At 41.7% G+C, this 20,193-nt stretch overlaps 1 protein-coding gene across 1 annotated transcript in view; it reads right to left on the bottom strand.

Moving 5' to 3' along the window:
• The window catches only part of PLXNC1 (plexin C1), a 181,695-nt gene that overhangs the window by 55,942 nt on the left and 105,560 nt on the right, over positions 1-20,193 (bottom strand). Inside the window, exons 16-19 of the mRNA XM_073620173.1 lie at positions 18,272-18,373; positions 9,457-9,563; positions 6,501-6,554; positions 4,072-4,211 (exon numbers count right to left, since the gene is read on the bottom strand). Of these exons, the coding sequence (XP_073476274.1) occupies positions 4,072-4,211; positions 6,501-6,554; positions 9,457-9,563; positions 18,272-18,373 (403 nt within the window). The remainder of the gene's footprint in view (positions 1-4,071; positions 4,212-6,500; positions 6,555-9,456; positions 9,564-18,271; positions 18,374-20,193) is intronic.

Raw genomic sequence — 20,193 nt, forward strand, 5'->3', positions numbered from 1 at the left:
CTCTCTGGCGGCCACGTGTATCCAGCCACTCCGAGGGTTCAGTAGGGTTAGTAAAGAAATATGTTTTCCCATTTTCTACTATGCGCAGCTTAGCAGGATACAGCAGCAACAGCAGGATACAGCATACTGTAGATCAAGTTGAGATCCCTCAATCTTTTCTTTACAGGCTGAAAAGAGGCTCTTTGCTTCTGAGTGACCGCAGAAAAGTCAGGATAGATCGATATTCGATAGCCATCGAACGACATTTCAGGGCCAGTCCTATATTCTCCCGATCTCGGAAGTGCAGTACCTTCGCTATCACGGATCTGGGAGAGGCTCCCTTTGGTGGCGCCCGGCCTGGAATACAGTGTGCCCTTTCAATGGCAAATAATTTCGTAAAAGTGCCAGGATCCATGTGCTCAGTCAACCAGTTCTCTAGAAATTCTTCTGCTCGCCTCCCCTCCGCACCCTCAGGGAACCCCACCAACCGTATGTTGTTCCTTCTCATACGGTCTTCCATGTCAGCCATCTTCAAAGTGTGCTCAGACAGGGTCTTTTTTGTCACCTGCGCAGCTGTGTCTAAAGGCCTGACAGTGTCCTCCAGAGAAGCAATGCGACGGTCAGTAACTTGTGCTTTCTCCCTCAGCTTCTGCATATCATGTTTTAGAAAGGAAAACTCACCCTGACCGGGGGGGGGAAGATGCCTGTTGCGGGCTCTCCTCAGTCCTCTGCAGCGGTGGCCATTCCTCCTCCTCCTGGGAGCCAGCGCCATTTTGGGATCCCCAGGCATATCGCGCCAGTCTTTCTCCTGTCGTTTTGGGCCATGCCCGAAGGTTCCCGAGGGGTCCCTGCACTCATCCCCAGCGAAACTGCACAGAATTGGGGTGCCTCTGCTCCAGGATCACAGCAGGATCGCAGGTCTGTGGACGGAGCTCAGAGCTTTCACTCCTCACATGCCGCGCGCTGGCTCCGCCCCTTACTGAATGACATATCAATATGGATGTCACACCACTTCCTCAAACTCAATCTTTACTGAGCTTGTTATATTTCCTCCTTCACGGTCCCCCCCATGTGACTTCACCATTAATACTGCAACTCTCTCCTTAATGGCCTACCCTTAAGCAGGCTATCCCCCCTTCAGTCTATTATGAATTCTGCTGCTAGACTAATACACCTCACTAACCAATCCATGACTGCTGCTCCTCTCTGCGAATCCCTTCACTGGCTTCCCCTACCCCACCGCGTATAATTCAAAATGCTAACCATAACCTATAAGGCCATTCACAACATCGCCCCCATCTACATCACCAACCTTATCTGCAGATATCGCCCAAATCGTCCCCTCCGCTCCTCCCAGGACCTCCTGCTCTCTAGCTCCCTTGTTACCACCTTCCATGCTCGCCTTCAGGACTTCCCCAGAGCGTCTCCAATCCTCTGGAACTCCCTGCCCCTGTGTGTCCGATCAGCCCCTACCCTGTCCACCTTTAGGAGATCCCTGAAAACTCAGCCTATCCCACACCCACCTAACAACTGTCCCCGAGCCATCCCCATCAAATCATTCTCTGCAGCTATTACCTTTTGTACTAGCACCCCCTCCCTTTAGATTGTAAGCTCTACGAGCAGGGCCCTCCTGTACCTTTTGTATTGTACTGTAATTGTGTTGTCCCCCCTATACATTGTAAAGTGCTGCGTAAACTGTTGGCGCTATATAAATCGTGAATAATAATAATAATAATTGTAGCAAAGTGTCATTTCTTCAGTGTTGTCACATGAAAAGATATAATAAAATATTTACAAAAATGTGAGGGGTGTACTTGAGATACTGTATATTGTGGTGGGTATAGTTGTTCAGCCAGCTGTCAAATGACTCTCCCCATGGGGGGCTACATAAAGCAGACTTTCAGCTGAAAATCAAATTCAGCATCATTCCCATCTTACCCCCAGCCTGTTGCACATTCGCAGCTGTTTTTCTATTTTTTTTGTGAGTACTTTATTTAGTGGCGCTTGCTCCCATTTCCTCTTTGTTCAGCTAGGTGAACAAGGTGCCCGCCCAACTGTCCTAAAACCTTTTGAGATATCCCAGGAGGCTTCAGGACAGTCTCCCCAAAATTCTATTGGGCTCTCGCATGCGCAGCAGCGCTTCAGAAGATTTCAAGAAGACAGTGGGTGTGAGAAAGAGAGTGCTGGACTTCAAGGCCTGGGCTGTATTTGTTTTTTTACAAATTGTCAGCCACAGTACTTGTATCAGCTTTTTGATAGACAGGTGAAGCTCCTATTTAAGGTCAAAACATTCAAGCAGTCGCACAGTACTGCCTACCAACCAGACAGGGAAACTGAACTAAATTCAACCCCATTGTTTAGGGGGAGCTTAGGCCAGAAATGTTTACAACATTTTTTTGCTGCTCATGTGAATCCAGTTTTAGAATTATCAAGAGCAAAGGAACAATTTCAATTGCATTTGCATGCTTTTGTTAAAACGTAAATCATCATGTATCAACTACTATAAACGCTGATAAAGAAGATATTGCTCTTTGCTTAAAAGTTCAGCTCTGATTCTATATCTTTATAAAAGTTTACTGATCAAGCAATAAAAATTCTCCCTGAAGTATTCATACAAAAGTAGCAGCAGCAAGCTATAGTTTTTTTTAAAAGGAAATTCTGTGTTTAGCATTCACACTCTGCATGAACCTTGCTTACATCCTTTCGAGGTCAATATGGGCATAGAAATGAAATGTTACAAGGCAGACACAAACCTAAAATTATTATAATTATTATTCTTACTGTTATTATTGCTGTGCACTAATTATAATATTTAAAGCATAGCTTATAAATGTTCATAGGCGATTATCTTGCGATATGGTAGTATTTAATAATAAAAAAAAAATGCAACCATCTTGATAGGATAGGACCATTCCTGGGCCATTAAAGTTTGTTGCATTGTATATGTGCAAAAAAAAAAAAAAATCCTCAAAGGAGAAACAAAAATGTAATATATTGAAACTTACAAGTCTTTAGATATCATGACTGCATTTTTTCATTTTTTTTTCTTCACCTGGTGATCCTTCAAGACATTTTGTGTCCTAGAGTGACAAGGCTTAGTTACTGTACTGTATCTTTTGCAGAGCAGCGTTGTCACCCTAGGCTACTCTCCTATTACAAACACCTCCTCCCTCTCACCTCTAGTACATAGAGGGGGTGTTTAGTTCATTGAAGATAGCTGGGAGGGCTGATAACATCATTTGTGAGTTTAGCTCAGGGCACAGGAAGTTACAAGGGCACTGAATTTCTTGCAGGATCAACTGGTATTTTTGCATAAAAATAACTTGTAAACTTCAAACAGGAAAAGCCAGGCCAAAAACTTCAGTAATCACATTCACTTGGTAATCTGTCAATGTTTGATAAACCTTACACTCTTCTCAGGCAAATTAAAATCTATTGCAGCCTTTATCAACCTTCAAGAAACCCTTAAAATAACTTGATCCCTATTACCAATTACTGTGTCTACAAAGCAGCGCAAGCTGTAAGCTGAGATATAAGAAAAAAATGGTGGGATTCTTAGCATAGGTGACACCCAGAGCTGCTTTAAACAACATAATTATTTTCAGAAATAATAATGAAATGAAACAAATAATATTAATAATAATAATCAGAAAGGAAATGGCCATTTAAAGTTGTAATGTTCCTCTGACATTGGTAGTCAATAGTGAAGGGCCCCTTACTTTGATCATGAGTGGAGAAATGCATCTACATTGGTGGTGAGTGGAGAAGTACCCCCTTACATTGGTGGTCAGAAAAAAGGTATCTTACATTTCCTTATATTAGTGGTCATTCCAAAAGAGCCATCTTACAATTGTGCTCAGTGTATGCCCTCTTACATTAGCGGCTAGTGTGGTGCTCCCATATATTAGTGATCACATCACTTGTGTCAGTGGTTACTTATTTGAAAGGTAGAAATTGCTCTTTACTTAAAGAACCCATATCCACTTCTGGAGAAACCCTAGGATTCTACTGAACCATGGTTGAGAAAGGCTGATCTATGCATTTGATGTAAGTAAACCTAGCAACATTTGTTTTTAAATCAGACTTTATCACCTGTCCTTGACTGAGAAATCCTTCTGCTTTTCTAAAGTGTGAATCAGCAGAACTAGAAATCCTTGGTTCTGAAATAAGTTCTTCAAAATAGTCACAGCATCATTTTCATCAGTTTGAATTCTAGGATTTTTCTGGAAAGGCTGTTGAGAAATTAACCACAAATTAATATTTTACAATGAAACAAATCTCTTTATTCTACACAAAAAAGTGAATGGTGACCCTATAAGAAAATAACACCTGAACAAGCTAAGGTAAGGGAAGTTGCATGCTCATTTGCCAATAAAAGCGTCAATTACAATTTTTATTATTATTTACAGTTGTGGAGCAAGCATACAATGAACCAGTGCAGCCACAAGTCTCACCTGTTGCTAGAGTGCTAGATTGTCGTGATAATGCACCCGTGAATGCACACATTACCGTAATGTATGACACCACAAGTCAAATTTGTCGACACAATGCAGTGCAACAATTGCTCACTTGACACCTCGTTCATTTAAAAAATGTTGCGTATTCTTTTCAATGTATACAAGGCACATTGTGACTGCACGAGGACAGATCATGGCGTTCATCCGTCCCTCCTCTCCACCTTGTTTGTTGACAGAACATTCACTTGAAAAGAATACAATACGTTTTCTAAATGAACGAGGTGTTGAGCAAGTGACCCCCTGCACATAATGCGAAGTTGCAGCAGCAGTTCCCATAAAATCAAAGCTCATATTGTATCTGGCATGAAATATAGCTGAGAATTTTAACAAATATAATGTATATACAAAACATTTTTTTTCTGCCCTATTCATTATTATTATTATACAGGATTTATATAGCGCCAACTGTTTGTGCAGCGCTTTACAACATCGGGGAAGACAGTACAATTACAATACAATTCAATACAGGAGGAATCAGAGGGCCCTGCTCGTTAGAGCTTACAATCTAGAAAGGAGGGTCAAGTGGAACAAAGGGTAGTAGCTGTGGGGGATGAACAGATGGACAAAATGAAAATACAGTTGTTAGGTGTGGGTAGGATAGGCTTCTCTGAAGAGAAGGGTTTTCAGGGATCGTCTAAAAGCTAATAGAGTAGGAGATAGATGGACAGATTGGGGTAAGGAGTTTCATAGGCTTGGAGAGGCTCTGGAAAAGTCCTGGAGATGAGCATGGGAGGAGGTGATGAGAGAGCTAGAGAGCAGGAGGTCTTGAGAAGAACAAAGAGAATGATTAGGTTGGTATTTTGAGACTAGGTCAGTGATGTAGTTGGGGACAGCTACATAGTGCTACATAATGCTACATAGCATTAATGCATAACCATATAATGAATACCCATTTCTCATTACACCATAACCATGGGATACATTAATGTATATATTCTTTGAATATTCTATCAATATCAACATATCAAAATTACATCCAAATATAATACATTGACTCATATTTCAGCCTCTTTGCTTGTAAATCATAAATATGTCCTTCTGTCCAAATAATCCCCTAGTGCTGTCTCTTCACTAGGGATGAGCTTCACATTCAGACTGAACATCGGTTGCATGTTCGGAGTTCAGTGACAGCACAAATTTAACAGAGTGAGATCTGCATCATTGGACAGTGTGATTGACAATGGATTTACATTGTGGAATTTTTTTAAATAAAGGACTTATTAAAGTATGTCAGTGTTTTCATATATATTTTATATTTTTTTGTGAATGAGTAGGGATACTATGTACCCCCCTACTTGTTCACGTTGGGGGCCATCAGATAAGCCCCCACCCATAGACCCCCACAACCACCAGGCCAGGGTTATGGGGAAGAGGACCTTGTCCTAATCAACATGGGAACAATGTGCTTTGCTAGGGGGGCCTACCTGGCCAGGTACCCTTCCTATGTGGCCTGGTATTGTTCAGGACGAGGGTCTGTCCCCCACCTTTTAATACACTGGTGCTCACGTAAACACGAGAATAGAGTATAGACAGCTTAAAAAATAAAGCAAATTCTATTCTTGGAACACACCAGAATTTAAGTTGCATGGGCTCAGGCACCCATGTGAAAAAGGCCTAACGGTTAAGGAAATTGAGATTTCAGTGCCTCTGTTGTGAACTTTGAAGATTACTTTCTGCACAAAGCTTACAGCTACAGTGGAGAATGAGAGCATGTTTCAAAGTGCTTTAACTGCCTGTTCAGAATATAAAACTACTTTAGTATGCATAGTCACAGGTTTACTTTAGACTTCAGCTTTTTAAATAGTCTAAATTTTCATATGGTTCTGGGATGACTTCTGGGGTGCAACTAAAAGGAATATCTAGCTAACAGAAGAACACACAGGGCTGCTTTCACACAAGCTTCTCACTTTGTATTTTGCATCTCTTATCACCCATGTTTAAACTTCAGACTTCGATTTATATAGTATTCTTCTATTACCCTCAAACCACAAAGTTTCAACTTACTGAAGGAACATTTTCACACAATTTTTCACTTAAGTCCTGCCTGATTCCATCAGCCTGAAAAAGAACACAGATAATTGAATTTATTTCAAGTTTACAATAAACCAATATCCAATATTTATATTTTACTTAAAAAGAAGTTTGAAAAAAACATTGCATTTGTAGTGTACTGGACGCCATAGTTTAGAAATCCAGACTGTACATTCATACAAGCTTTTTATCAGTTTATTGTTGAAAGTGAATTATACATTTGTTCACACACAGATGGTGCACCTCTCTCTTGGGGGCCTGAAGGTCCAATATAAATATTAACATTTTTGCTTGAGTCTGACAGCACACATATTGTCATGTTATTGGCATTTTGAACTGTCATTCAATACAACCAATTATAATTGCTGTTTGTCATTGTTTCAGGGGCAACTTTGTTTTATCTTGTTGGATCACAGTGCCCATAGAAATGTAATATTCCTATGGAAGAATAGTCGCCTAGTTTGAGAATGGACAAAGAACTACACAGACCAGCATCTATTATGAAGCCCAATGTGCCATGCTCATTAACCACAGGCTCCTGAAAAATTTCCCAGAAGTCCTCACTTCCCTAGAGGCATTGCCTGGATTGCTGACTCCCCACTGGTGTATTTGGAAGGTAATATTTGCTATATTAGACTTCCTATAACCTCCTGTGGAAGCCAGATTTATGACTGGATCATTGAAAACCTTTAATTCGGGCATAAAAAAAACTCTGTATGTAAAGGGGGAATCAAAGGTAGATTGCAAATATATTTAAATATAGGAGATGTATAGAAAAGGTCCTATTATGGGAAATTACATAATTTTGGCTGTTCTAAGTAATATTTATTTATTAAAAAGTGTAATCTTTTACACAGGATCTTGCTGATAGCAAGATCCTGTGTAAAAAGGATCTTGCTGATAGCAAGATCTTGCATAAAAATTTGTCCTTATCCGCTTTACACCATCCTTGTATATTCTGCATCTGTGCCGTCACCACTGATTACATAATAATGTTTACATCTCCCCCTGAATGAGCCATTTACGTGGTGGCAATGCATAATGACCTCGGTCTTCAGTCATTCTGAATGAGCGAAAGCTGAAGCCATTCTGTGCCTGTGCTGATTCTGCATAAATGATTCATTCAGAGGGAGATGTAAACATCAATAAGGTGTAAACAGCAGCACCAGTATAGGCATGGAATTACCTCATTCTTCAGTCATTCTGAATGTTGGCATTGAATTCACTAGGCAGCTGTGGTGGTGCGTAGGGTCCATTTACGCATCTAAACATTAGCACAAATGGGTACTTATGGTCAAGATCCAGCCATGAATGCAAATTTTTCTACTTTTGATTTATGTAGCTAAATGCTATGGACAAAAACAGAGTGGTTTAATGGACCAATAGCATACAATACTGTTGCTTTCAGATCTGTACAAATTACGGATCGGAACACAGAGTATGTCTTAAAAAGTTTGTCACTTTAAAAGGACTGTATATGTTTTTCATAAATAATTCATTGTAAGATATTGTAATGGTTTATTTAATGGAACATAGACATTATACAGTGATCTTGAATTCTTACAAATGACTTATCCTATTATCCTTTTAGCTGTCATATACAGTATATATATATATATATATATATATATATACACACACGGTATCTCACAAAAGTGAGTACATACACCCCTCACAGTTTTGTAAATATTTTATTATATCTTTTCATGTGACACCATTGAAGAAATTACACTTTGCTACAATGTAAAGTAGTGAGTGTACAGCTTGTATAACAGTGTAAATTTTCTGTCCCCTCAAAATAACTCAACACACAGCCAATAATGTCTAAACCGCTGGCAACAAAAGCGAGTACACCCCTAAGTGAAAATGTCCAAATTGGGCCGAAAGTGTCGATATTTTGTGTGGCCACCATTATTTTCCAGTACTGCCTTAACCCTCTTGGGCATGGAGTTTACCAGAGCTTCACAGGTTGCCACTGGAGTCCTCTTTCACTCCTCCATGACGACATCTCGGAGCTGGTGGATGTTAGAGACCTTGCACTCCTCCACCTTTTGTTTGAGGATTCCCCACAGATACTCAATAGGGTTTAGCAGACCAATTTGATGCAGTGTGCACCATATGATCTGAGCACTGACAGGCTGACCCCCCCACCCCTTCAACCTCTTCAGCATTTATTTCCCAAAGACAACCTCTGGATACGACGCTGAGTGCGTGCACTCAACTTCTTTGGTCGACCAATGCGAGGCCTGTTCTGAGTGGAACCTGTCCCGTTGTACTGCTGTAGGGTCTTGGCCACCATGCTGCAGCTTAGTTTCAGGGTCTTGGCAATCTTCTTATAGCCTAGAACATCTTTATGTAGAGCAACAATTCTTTTTTTTCAGATCCTCAGAGAGTTCTTTGCCATGAGGTGCCATGTTGAACTTTCAGTGACCAGTATGAGAGAGTGAGAATGATAACACCTAATTTAACACACCTGCTCCCCATTCACACCTGAGACCTTGTAACACTTATGAGTCACATGACACCGGGGAGGGAAAATGGCTAATTTGGCCCCATTTGGACATTTTCACTTAGGGGTGTACTCACCTTTTTTGCCAGCAGTTTAGACATTAATAGCTGTGTGTTGAGTTTTTTTAAGGGGGCAGCACATTTACACTGTTATAAAAGCTGTACACTCACTACTTTACATTGTAGCAAAGTGTAATTTCTTCAGTGTTGTCAAATGAAAAGATATAATAAAATATTTACAAAAATGTTAAGGGGTGTACTCACTTTTGTGAGATACTGTATATATAGTTGGACATATACATTCACACACAAACACACACGTTCTCTATCCAAAATCCACCAGGGAGCCAGGCACACCAGCCTCTGGTGAATTCAACTTTAATTTCATGTGTTAAATCTTTTATATAAATAATTTGTTTACCTCAGGAAAAAACGTTTTTAAAGCAAAATGTTTGTAGTCAAAGAATGGAATGGTACCCAATGCCTCAAAGTTCACAATTTCTCTATCCATTTGAAATTCTGCAAAACCTGCAAATGTATAACATAGGTATACAGCTGTTTACAGAAAAAAAATGACCATCACATGAACAGAAAACATTGTTATAGATATGTAACTACTATAAGTCTAATTCATATCTTATCTAGTGTCAGGGTTAATATACAGTCAGGTCCATAAATATTGGGACATCGACACAATTCTAATCTTTTTGGCTCTATATACCACCACAATGGATTTGAAATGAAACAAACAAGATGTGCTTTAATTGCAGACTTTCAGCTTTAATTTGAGGGTATTTACATCCAAATCAGGTGAACGGTGTAAGAATTACAACAGTTTGTATATGTGCCTTCCACTTTTTAAGGGACCAAAAGTAATGGGACAATTGGCTGCTCAGTTGTTCCATGGCCAGGTGTGTGTTATTCCCTCATTATCCCATTTACAAGGTCCAGAGTTCATTTCAAGTGTGCTATTTGCATTTGGAATCTGTTGCTGTCAACTCTCAATATGAGATCCAAAGAGCTGTCACTATCAGTGAAGCAAGCCATCATTAGGCTGAAAGAACAAAACAAAGCCATCAGAGAGATAGCAAAAACATTAGGTGTGGCCAAATCAACTGTTTGGAACATCCTTAAAAAGAAAGAATGCACCGGTGAGCTCAGCAACACCAAAAGACCCGGAAGACCACGGAAAACAACTGTGGTGGATGACCAAAGAATTCTTTCCCTGGTGAAGAAAACACCCTTCACAACAGTTGGCCAGATCAAGAACACTCTCCAGGAGGTAGGTGTATGTGTGTCAAAGTCAACAATCAAGAGAAGACTTCACCAGAGTGAATACAGAGGGCTCACCACAAGATGTAAACCATTGGTGAGCCTCAAAAACAGGAAGGCCAGATTAGAGTTTGCCAAACAACATCTAAAAAAGCCTTCACAGTTCTGGAACAACATCCTATGGACAGATGAGACCAAGCTCAACTTGTACCAGAGTGATGGGAAGATAAGAGTATGGAGAAGGAAAGGAACTGCTCATGATCCAAAGCATACCACCTCATCAGTGAAGCATGGTGGTGTTAGTGTCATGGCGTGGGCATGTATGGCTGCCAATGGAACTGGTTCTCTTGTATTTATTGATGATGTGACTGCTGGCAAAAGCAGCAGGATGAATTCTGAAGTGTTTCGGGCAATATTATCTGCTCATAGTCAGCAAAGTGCTTCAGAACTCATTGGACGTCGCTTCACAGTGCAGATGGACAATGGCCTGAAGCATACTGCAAAAGCAACCAAAGAGTTTTTTAAGGGAAAGAAGTGGAATGTTATGCAAGGGCCAAGTAAATCACCTGACCTGAATCCGATTGAGCATGCATTTCACTTGCTAAAGACAAAACTGAAGGGAAAATGCCCCAAGAACAAGCAGGAACTGAAGACAGTTGCAGTAGAGGCCTGGCAAAGCATCACCAGGGATGAAACCCAGCGTCTGGTGATGTCTATGTGTTCCAGACTTCAGGCTGTAATTGACTGCAAAGGATTTGCAACCAAATTTTAAAAAGTGAAAGTTTGATGGATGATTGCTAATCTGTCCCATTACTTTTGGTCCCTTAAAAAGTGGGAGGCACATATACAAACTGTTGTAATTCCTACACCGCTCACCTCATTTGGATGTAAATACCCTCAAATTAAAGCTGAAAGTCTGCAGTTAAAGCACATCTTGTTCATTTAATTTCAAATCCATTGTGGTGGTGTATAGAGCCAAAAAGATTAGAATTGTGTCGATGTCCCAATATTTATGGACCTGACTGGATAATTAATCTGCTGTCATCAGAAACTTCTGTGGTTGAAATGTATTCTGCTTTTTCTCCAGTAGTTTTTATATACTGTACACATACTTCAAACCTACTCTTTGGATTAAGAGAAATCAAATAACCAGCAATATGTTTAAAGAACTGAAATCACATTGTAGAATGTGTAATAGAAATGGGAGTACTAACTTCCTAAAAGACCAGTCAATGCAAAGTTTATATTTCAGGTATGAGCCTCTCACTATTTTACATAGCCCAGCTGAGAGTTCCTCTCTATTCTAACATGTCCCACTAATCCTCTTGAAAGGATGATGGTGACAGTCTCACGATTTCTACCGCATTTATTACATTTTGAAGAAACAAAATACAACAGAAAAAAGAGACCTCCTTATAATATCTGAAATAGATAAACTGAATTAGGAACTCAACTGTAGGGGTCAACTGCCAGGGTATATCAAAGACTATCAACTAGGTCTGAATTCAGTTTATTGAGATCAGATCAGTGGAGAATCAGTTCTCATCGTTTGTTAACTGATTGTACTGGGTTACTGCACTTTGCTGTTATTACACAAATAAAATTACTGATAGCACTGACAAGCAACTCAAGCCTACCACCACTTGTATCAGTATTCAGTTGAAGCTTGTAAGCTGCTGTGAGAAAATCCCAGTTTGTAAGCAGCGCAGAACAGAAAAACACATAGCACTTTCTGAAAACCAACACCCTTAAAACACCTTAAGCGATTTGCACATTTGGAAAGCATTACCTCCAGTGACCCAGTGCAGTGGCTAGCAAATCTCACTATTGCAGAGTGAGACTTCTAAGCTGGAGCAGGCAAGTACAACAAGGAAATCTTCTTTTTGTCTGCATACAAGTTTGCAAAGTGATAGCAGTCTGATAAGACAGCTTTAGTACTCTGTAAATGTATTGGGGTGCCTTTGGCTTTATTTAACTGTGGTATCCAATGGAAAAGCAGTAGGGTTCTGAGGCCATGCTGCATGCCACTGAAAAGCTCAAGGTGCTGGTAGCTGACCTATGAATGCCATATACAGAGCAGTTTTCTAAGTGTTTCAATTACATTCAATGGCAAAAGATATCAGCTGGATCAAGCCAACCACACATTGGCTAAGCCCTTGCTTAGCCGCCTTGCTGACATAACAGAACCAGAACGGTCACGTTGTGAAATATGCGGCTAGTCATTTCCTATTTCCAAACATTTTACTTAATTTTCAGAATTTTTTGCATACTCATGTCCTGCTGAGGAGACTGTTGACATCTGCTGAAGACAGAGACTTTTACTGATAAACACATACTAACATACTAATATGAACTTTACACAGCAATTAACAATCAAAAAAATGTGTCTGATAATTCTTAAAAAAAAATTGTTAATTATTTATTTCAAGTGGACCTTAATTCAAAACGTAAAAAATGCACAGAACCATGGGTGTCCCCTTAGCATAACATAACATGTATAACATGCACCTGAGATATACCATTATCATATAGACACAGTGCTAATTAAATACTATTCTGCTGCTCTCAATGACTGATAGTACTGATATGGTGTATCAAGGGATGCAGAGGTTTATAAAAGATTGTTTCCTGTTAATAAGCTTAATGTTAAAGTAAGAAGCCTCTTGTAAGCAAAAAGTAGTAGGAGACACTTTTCTTTTAAATATGTATCGTGACAATCTACATTTTGTTCTGCACAGTCCATTGAATGTTTGGTCATGCAATGGGGCTGTACTGTTTATTTTTAAGATCACCGTAGATTTTACAATCTAGCCATACCATCTTTGTACAGTTGACTTTAGATTTACTAAATCAGTGTAATATGACAACCTACCTAGGTCCAATCACTATGTATCCAATCAATCAGGCAGGCCCTTGCATTATATATTTTTTTATCTAGAGCTAAAGAAGATTGTATGGTCAGATGTGTGCGGTGAGCCTAAGATTTTAAAATAGTAGTGACATGCAAACTATGTTAAACCATAGCAACAAATCACATCAATAATTTATCACAGATAGATCAGTAAGAGATGAAACCTGATTGATTGATATGGCAATTACGTTTTATCCTGTTGTGTCATAGCCACTCTGTAAAAAAAATAAAACCAAGTTTTGTCTTTAAAAAAAAGAACTAATACTTACCCATTTGCTACAAATCTCCCCTTTCTTAAAGAACTGCAGTGGTTAAAGTATCTTCAGCATCTAACACTTCTGGGAGTGTTAAATGCCTGGTCCCCATGTAGCAGAGTGTTAGCCTCCTTAAGTTAGGCTCCTGCTCTCTTTGCTGCCAATTTCTGGAGGCTTCCCCTGTCCATCTTGACGACAATTTACAGGGAGAGGGAGGACTCTAAAGCCGGCCATACATGGCTCGAAATTTGGCTAGTTCAGCAGGAATTGGCTGAGATTCAATCCATGTATGGGCAGGCTGATTGAACCAAACTCGGTCTATCAATCTCCTCGGTTCAATCTGTCAGTCAGATTTTTATACATGCCACTATTACCGGCGGTTATAACCACTAGCAGTAATCACTTTGTTCTCCCGGCCGGGAAGGCTCCCTGCACCCCTCCACCAGCAGAACACAATAGCACTGCAGGAGGCCATCTCCCATCAACATTGACCGTGTTGATGGGAGAATCGAGCAATTTTCTTTCCCTCTGCCCGTGGTTAAATATTGGATCATCATAATGGGCTGCCTAAGGGTGGGCAGTAGGGATGAGCTTCGAGTTCGAGTCGAACTCATGTTCGACTCGAACATTGGCTGTTCGCAAGTTCACCGAACAGCGAACAATTTGGGGTGTTCGCGGCAAATTCGAATGCCGCGGAACACCCTTTAAAAGTCTATGGGAGAAATCAAAAGTGCTAATTTTAAAGGCTAATATGCAAGTTATTGTCATAAAAAGTGTTTGGGGACCTGGGTCCTGCCCCAGGGGACATGGATCAATGCAAAAAAAAGTTTTAAAAACGGCCGTTTTTTCAGGAGCAGTGATTTTAATAATACTTAAAGTCAATCAATAAAAGTGTAATATCCCTTTAAATTTCGTACCTGGGGGGTGTCTATAGTGTGTCTGTAAAGGGGCGCATGTTTCCTGTGTTTAGAACAGTCTGACAGCAAAATGACATTTTGAAGGAAAAAACTCATTTAAAACTACCCGCGGCTATTGCATTGCCGACAATACACATAGAAGTTCATTGATAAAAACGGCATGGGAATTCCCCAAAGGGGAACCCCGAACCAAAATTAAAAAAAAAAAATGACGTGGGGGTCCCCCTAAATTCCATACCAGGCCCTTCAGGTCTGGTATGGATATTAAGGGGAACCCCGGCCAAAATTAAAAAAAAAAAATGACGTGGGGTTCCCCCTAAATTCCATACCAGACCCTTCAGGTCTGGTATGGATTTTAAGGGGAACCCCGCGCCAAAAAAAAAAAAAAAAACGGCGTGGGGTCCCCCCAAAAATCCATACCAGACCCTTATCCGAGCACGCAACCTGGCAGGCCGCAGGAAAAGAGGGGGGGACAAGAGTGCGGCCCCCCCTCCCTCCTGAACCGTACCAGGCCACATGCCCTCAACATTGGGAGGGTGCTTTGGGGTAGCCCCCCAAAACACCTTGTCCCCATGTTGATGAGGACAAGGGCCTCATCCCCACAACCCTGGCCGGTGGTTGTGGGGGTCTGCGGGCGGGGGGCTTATCGGAATCTGGAAGCCCCCTTTAACAAGGTGACCCCCAGATCCCGGCCCCCCCCCTGTGTGAAATGGTAAGGGGGTACATAAGTACCCCTACCATTTCACGAAAAAAGTGTCAAAAATGTTAAAAATGACAAGAGACAGTTTTTGACAATTCCTTTATTTAAATGCTTCTTCTTTCTTCTATCTTCCTTCATCTTCTGGTTCTTCTGGCTCTTCTGGTTCTTCTGGTTCTTCCTCCGGCGTTCTCGTCCAGCATCTCCTCCGCGGCGTCTTCTATCTTCTTCTCCTCGGGCCGCTCCGCACCCATGGCATGGGGGGGAGGCTCCCGCTCTTCTCTTCTTCTCTTCTTCTTTTCTTCTTTTCTTCTTTTCTTCTCTTCTTCTCTTCTTCTTCATTTTCTTCTCCGGGCCGCTCCGCAATCCATGCTGGCATGGAGGGAGGCTCCCGCTGTGTGACGGCGCTCCTCGTCTGACAGTTCTTAAATAACGGGGGGCGGGGCCACCCGGTGACCCCGCCCCCCTCTGACGCACGTGACTTGACGGGACTTCCCTGTGGCATTCCCCGTGACGTCACAGGGAAGTCCCGTCAAGTCACCGTGCGTCAGAGGGGGGCGGGGTCACCGGGTGGCCCCGCCCCCCGTTATTTAAGAACTGTCAGACGAGGAGCGCCGTCACACAGCGGGAGCCTCCCTCCATGCCAGCATGGATTGCGGAGCGGCCCGGAGAAGAAAATGAAGAAGAAGAGAAGAAGAGAAGAAAAGAAGAAAAGAAGAAAAGAAGAAGAGAAGAGCGGGAGCCTCCCCCCCATGCCATGGGTGCGGAGCGGCCCGAGGAGAAGAAGACAGAAGACGCGAGGAGATGCTGGACGAGAACGCCGGAGGAAGAACCAGAAGAACCAGAAGAGCCAGAAGAACCAGAAGATGAAGGAAGAAAGAAGAAGCATTTAAATAAAGGAATTGTCAAAAACTGTCTCTTGTCATTTTTAACATTTTTGACACTTTTTTCGTGAAATGGTAGGGGTACTTATGTACCCCCTTACCATTTCACACAGGGGGGGGGCCGGGATCTGGGGGTCACCTTGTTAAAGGGGGCTTCCAGATTCCGATAAGCCCCCCGCCCGCAGACCCCCACAACCACCGGCCAGGGTTGTGGGGATGAGGCCCTTGTCCTCATCAACATGGGGACAAGGTGTTTTGGGGGGCTACCCCAAAGCACCCTCCCAATGTTGAGGGCATGTGGCCTGGTACGGTTCAGGAGGGAGGGGGGGCCGCACTCTCGTCCCCCCCTCTTTTCCTGCGGCCTGCCAGGTTGCGTGCTCGGATAAGGGTCTGGTATGGATTTTTGGGGGGACCCCACGCCGTTTTTTTTTTTTTTTTTGGCGCGGGGTTCCCCTTAAAATCCATACCAGACCTGAAGGGTCTGGTATGGAATTTAGGGGGAACCCCACGTCATTTTTTTTTTTTAATTTTGGCCGGGGTTCCCCTTAATATCCATACCAGACCTGAAGGGCCTGGTATGGAATTTAGGGGGACCCCCACGTCATTTTTTTTTTTTAATTTTGGTTCGGGGTTCCCCTTTGGGGAATTCCCATGCCGTTTTTATCAATGAACTTCTATGTGTATTGTCGGCAATGCAATAGCCGCGGGTAGTTTTAAATGAGTTTTTTCCTTCAAAATGTCATTTTGCTGTCAGACTGTTCTAAACACAGGAAACATGCGCCCCTTTACAGGCACACTATAGACACCCCCCAGGTACGAAATTTAAAGGGATATTACACTTTTATTGTTTGACTTTAAGCATTATTAAAATCACTGCTCCTGAAAAAACGGCCGTTTTTAAAACTTTTTTTTGCATTGATCCATGTCCCCTGGGGCAGGACCCAGGTCCCCAAACACTTTTTATGACAATAACTTGCATATAAGCCTTGAAAATTAGCACTTTTGATTATTCATGTTCGTGTCCCATAGACTTTAACGGTGTTCGCATGTTCGAACGAACTTTTTTCCTGTTCGCATGTTCTGGTGCGAACCGAACAGGGGGGTGTTCGGCTCATCCCTAGTGGGCAGTGTTCAGATTTTCCCATGTGTGGGTGTCCCAGCCATCATGCTACCCAAACTTTTCCTACCTATGGGAATTCAGATACTTCCAAAGTACTGAGGACCCGAGACTGCATTATTGTTTAACTGGACAGCAATTGAAAGAACACCTGACCACTGGTGAGCCCTTAAGTTGTGTACTTACTGATACCAAGTATTTTGACTCTTTACATAATCAACTATGCCAGTGAAATGTTCATGAAAAGCAACTTTATTAGACATCCTGTATCTGTGTGAGTTGGAATGAAAAATGAATTTGCTGTGAATGAATTAAGTTTGCACCCTTGTAGAGTTTGCTGCTAGTGAGGGCTGGCAGGTATCTGTCCTGTGACCCTCTGTGGGAAAGTTAGTGTTGATAGTCCCATTTCTGGCCAGGCCTATGGGAAGTGTGACTGTACTATGGATGCCAAAGGCACCACTGAGTTTGTAAGTGTGTGGAGGAACCGTGTTAAACATCCTATGGACTAAGAAGGTTGTTTTGAGGGAAGGTAACGCTATTACCAGGAACCTATGCAGAAGTATATGAATAACACAAGTGTAAAGTGAGATGAGCAAGTTGTGCTACTAGGCCTCAGGCCACCCACAACCAGGCATACCCTGAAGGCCTTTAAGATGGTGGCATGTATCCTAGCCAAGAGAGGAAGCTGGCCTTGCCCTCGCGCTACATCCTACTGACCGCTGTGGTTCGATATGTCAGCTCCCACATTACTGTTATTTCCTATAGTGACATAGGGGACATCAGACCAAATCATGGTTGGTAGAAAGGGACCAGGCATCCACCACTACAGCAGTTTTTGAATGTTTCAATCACAGTAGCTCTTTAAGAGAATAAAGATTGGATGCAGACAGGTAAGTATTAATTATTTTCCAATTCACAATAGCAGGAGATTTTGACCGGCTTTATATGGAGCCGGTTCACATATCTCTGCGATTTGTACAAAAACGCTGTGCATCTTTTGGTCCGTTTCAGGTCCGAATTCAGCCAAAAATTTGGTCTGAAAACGGACCTGAAACGGTGAACCAGGACGCACCGGACCCCTGCTGTGAGCCGCATGCAGCTCATATGTGAATCCAGCCTGATGGAAACTTTGAGCTCAATATGCCAACAACACTGAAACACATTTTTTGCCAAAGATTACGTACCATCGCGTATTTCTTGTCTAATGTCGCACTCCAACTGTTCCAACTTCTTCCTCTGTTGCTCACTTAGCTGTGATGATTTGTGCCTGGTTATTACACAGGTAGCTGGGTGTGACACAAGAAATATAAATGAACACAAGTCATAGAATAATAAATATTTAAAGAACTATATTTAAAACAAAAACTTTCTGTGGTATCTAATGGAGGAGCTGTTTAGGTTTTTAATATAGACTATGAACAATTCTGTCTTATATCCTGAAACTGGCAGGACAGCTAGCATGCAAATGAGTTTCCTACACACTGAGTAATTTTTTGTTTGTGTGTGTTCTGCTTTATTATCACTGAGTGGTACTGGGAGGCTTTTGCATTCTCAAATACACGTATCACTTTGCATGGAAACATTAAAAGGGGACTGTGTGTAAGCAATATATTTTTTATTCCTGTGGATTTCATTGGTAATTTGCTGCATATTGTTAGTCATTTTTACATTTACTTATAAAGCACCAAAACGGCATGCTGTAAAACTGAAGTTCCTTAAAAAAAGGTGGAAAATTACAAACAAGTAGGTGGTATTGCCTAGCAAACCCTGGAATGCTCAATTGATGCCAATACATTTGTCACTCATTCTGTAATGTCACAGCAGAAGTGTTTTAGTACTTTTATCCGTTTTTTTTTTTTTTTTTTACCAGAAATAAAATGTCTCTCCTTCCACTCACACTGACTGCACATACCAGGCATATAGAGTGGGATCCCCACTGTTGAGGAGTCAGTGAACCATGCTGGTACCACTCTAAATTCCTTCCCATATATACAACAAAGTAGTGCTGCTGAGCTCTTCGAAACCTCCAGTGTCTCAGAAGGGGTTGGAATGGATTATGTGCAGCTTAAAGGCCAATTTCTACCAATCGTGTTGAGCTGCGGGAGCATTCACTGCAATGGCACCCAAATGCACCTTCAAAGCCTTCACCTCCACATGCCCTGTGTGTTACACTGCGCTACGAAATAATGCAGACAGCATCTATTTTTTCAAGCATTGCAAACCATTCATTTTGAATGTTTTACTTAAAGTGGAACTTTACCCATAACAACTTGATAAAAAAAGGATGTTCTTTAGCAAGGAACATACATTCCACATTATTAATTATCCTGCCAAAATTAGTGTGTGCTGTAAATTACCTCCAGCATTGTTCCATTTTCGTCTTGCTGGAGGCTGCCATTTTGCTGAAGCCTAGAGCCTAGAAGCAGCAGTAAATCTTAGGCTATGGCTCTGAGTTTCAGCACAGTGCCAAAAATAGAGAACAACTGAGCATGTGCAGAGCGGGGTTATTCTGTGTATTACTGGATTTTGAATAGTATAAGCACTTATTTTTAATGTTTTACATAGCTATACTTGCAAAAGGGCCAACTTGAAGTGAGCTATCAGGACCTAATTTTCTGACTAAACTTCCACTTCAACAAAGTGCAATGCAATGCATGTTAAGGCACATAAACTACAAGTGGAGGGTCACCATTAACAAGGATGTTTTTTGCTGGATTATTGCACATATCTGGAGGAAATACACAAAGCACACCAGAACTAAAATAACAAATACATATGCCTTTTGTATTTCGAAAATATTTGCTTATCTCAGATTTCATCTTTAATCGCCCCTCCACTCACTTTTGGTTTGCTTCCCCACCACTATATTTACCTACCAGTGAAGAAAATACCTGAGACTCTCCTGTGACAGTTCTGATGCTTGGCAATTGCATATTCTGGTACTAGAATGGGCATGGACGTGTTTGAAACCCCACGTGCCTGATCCCGCACAGTGCTAATCACAGGCAGTGAGACATTTCCCGCTCTCTGCAGCTGCGGATTAGTGCTGTGCAGTGTTGGCTTCCTGGCGGGATCGGGCACGTGAGGTTTCAAACACGCCCGAGTC

This window comes from Aquarana catesbeiana, linkage group LG03, assembly GCF_042186555.1.
Source record: "Aquarana catesbeiana isolate 2022-GZ linkage group LG03, ASM4218655v1, whole genome shotgun sequence".
In the NCBI taxonomy this organism is placed as follows: Eukaryota; Metazoa; Chordata; class Amphibia; order Anura; family Ranidae; genus Aquarana; species Aquarana catesbeiana.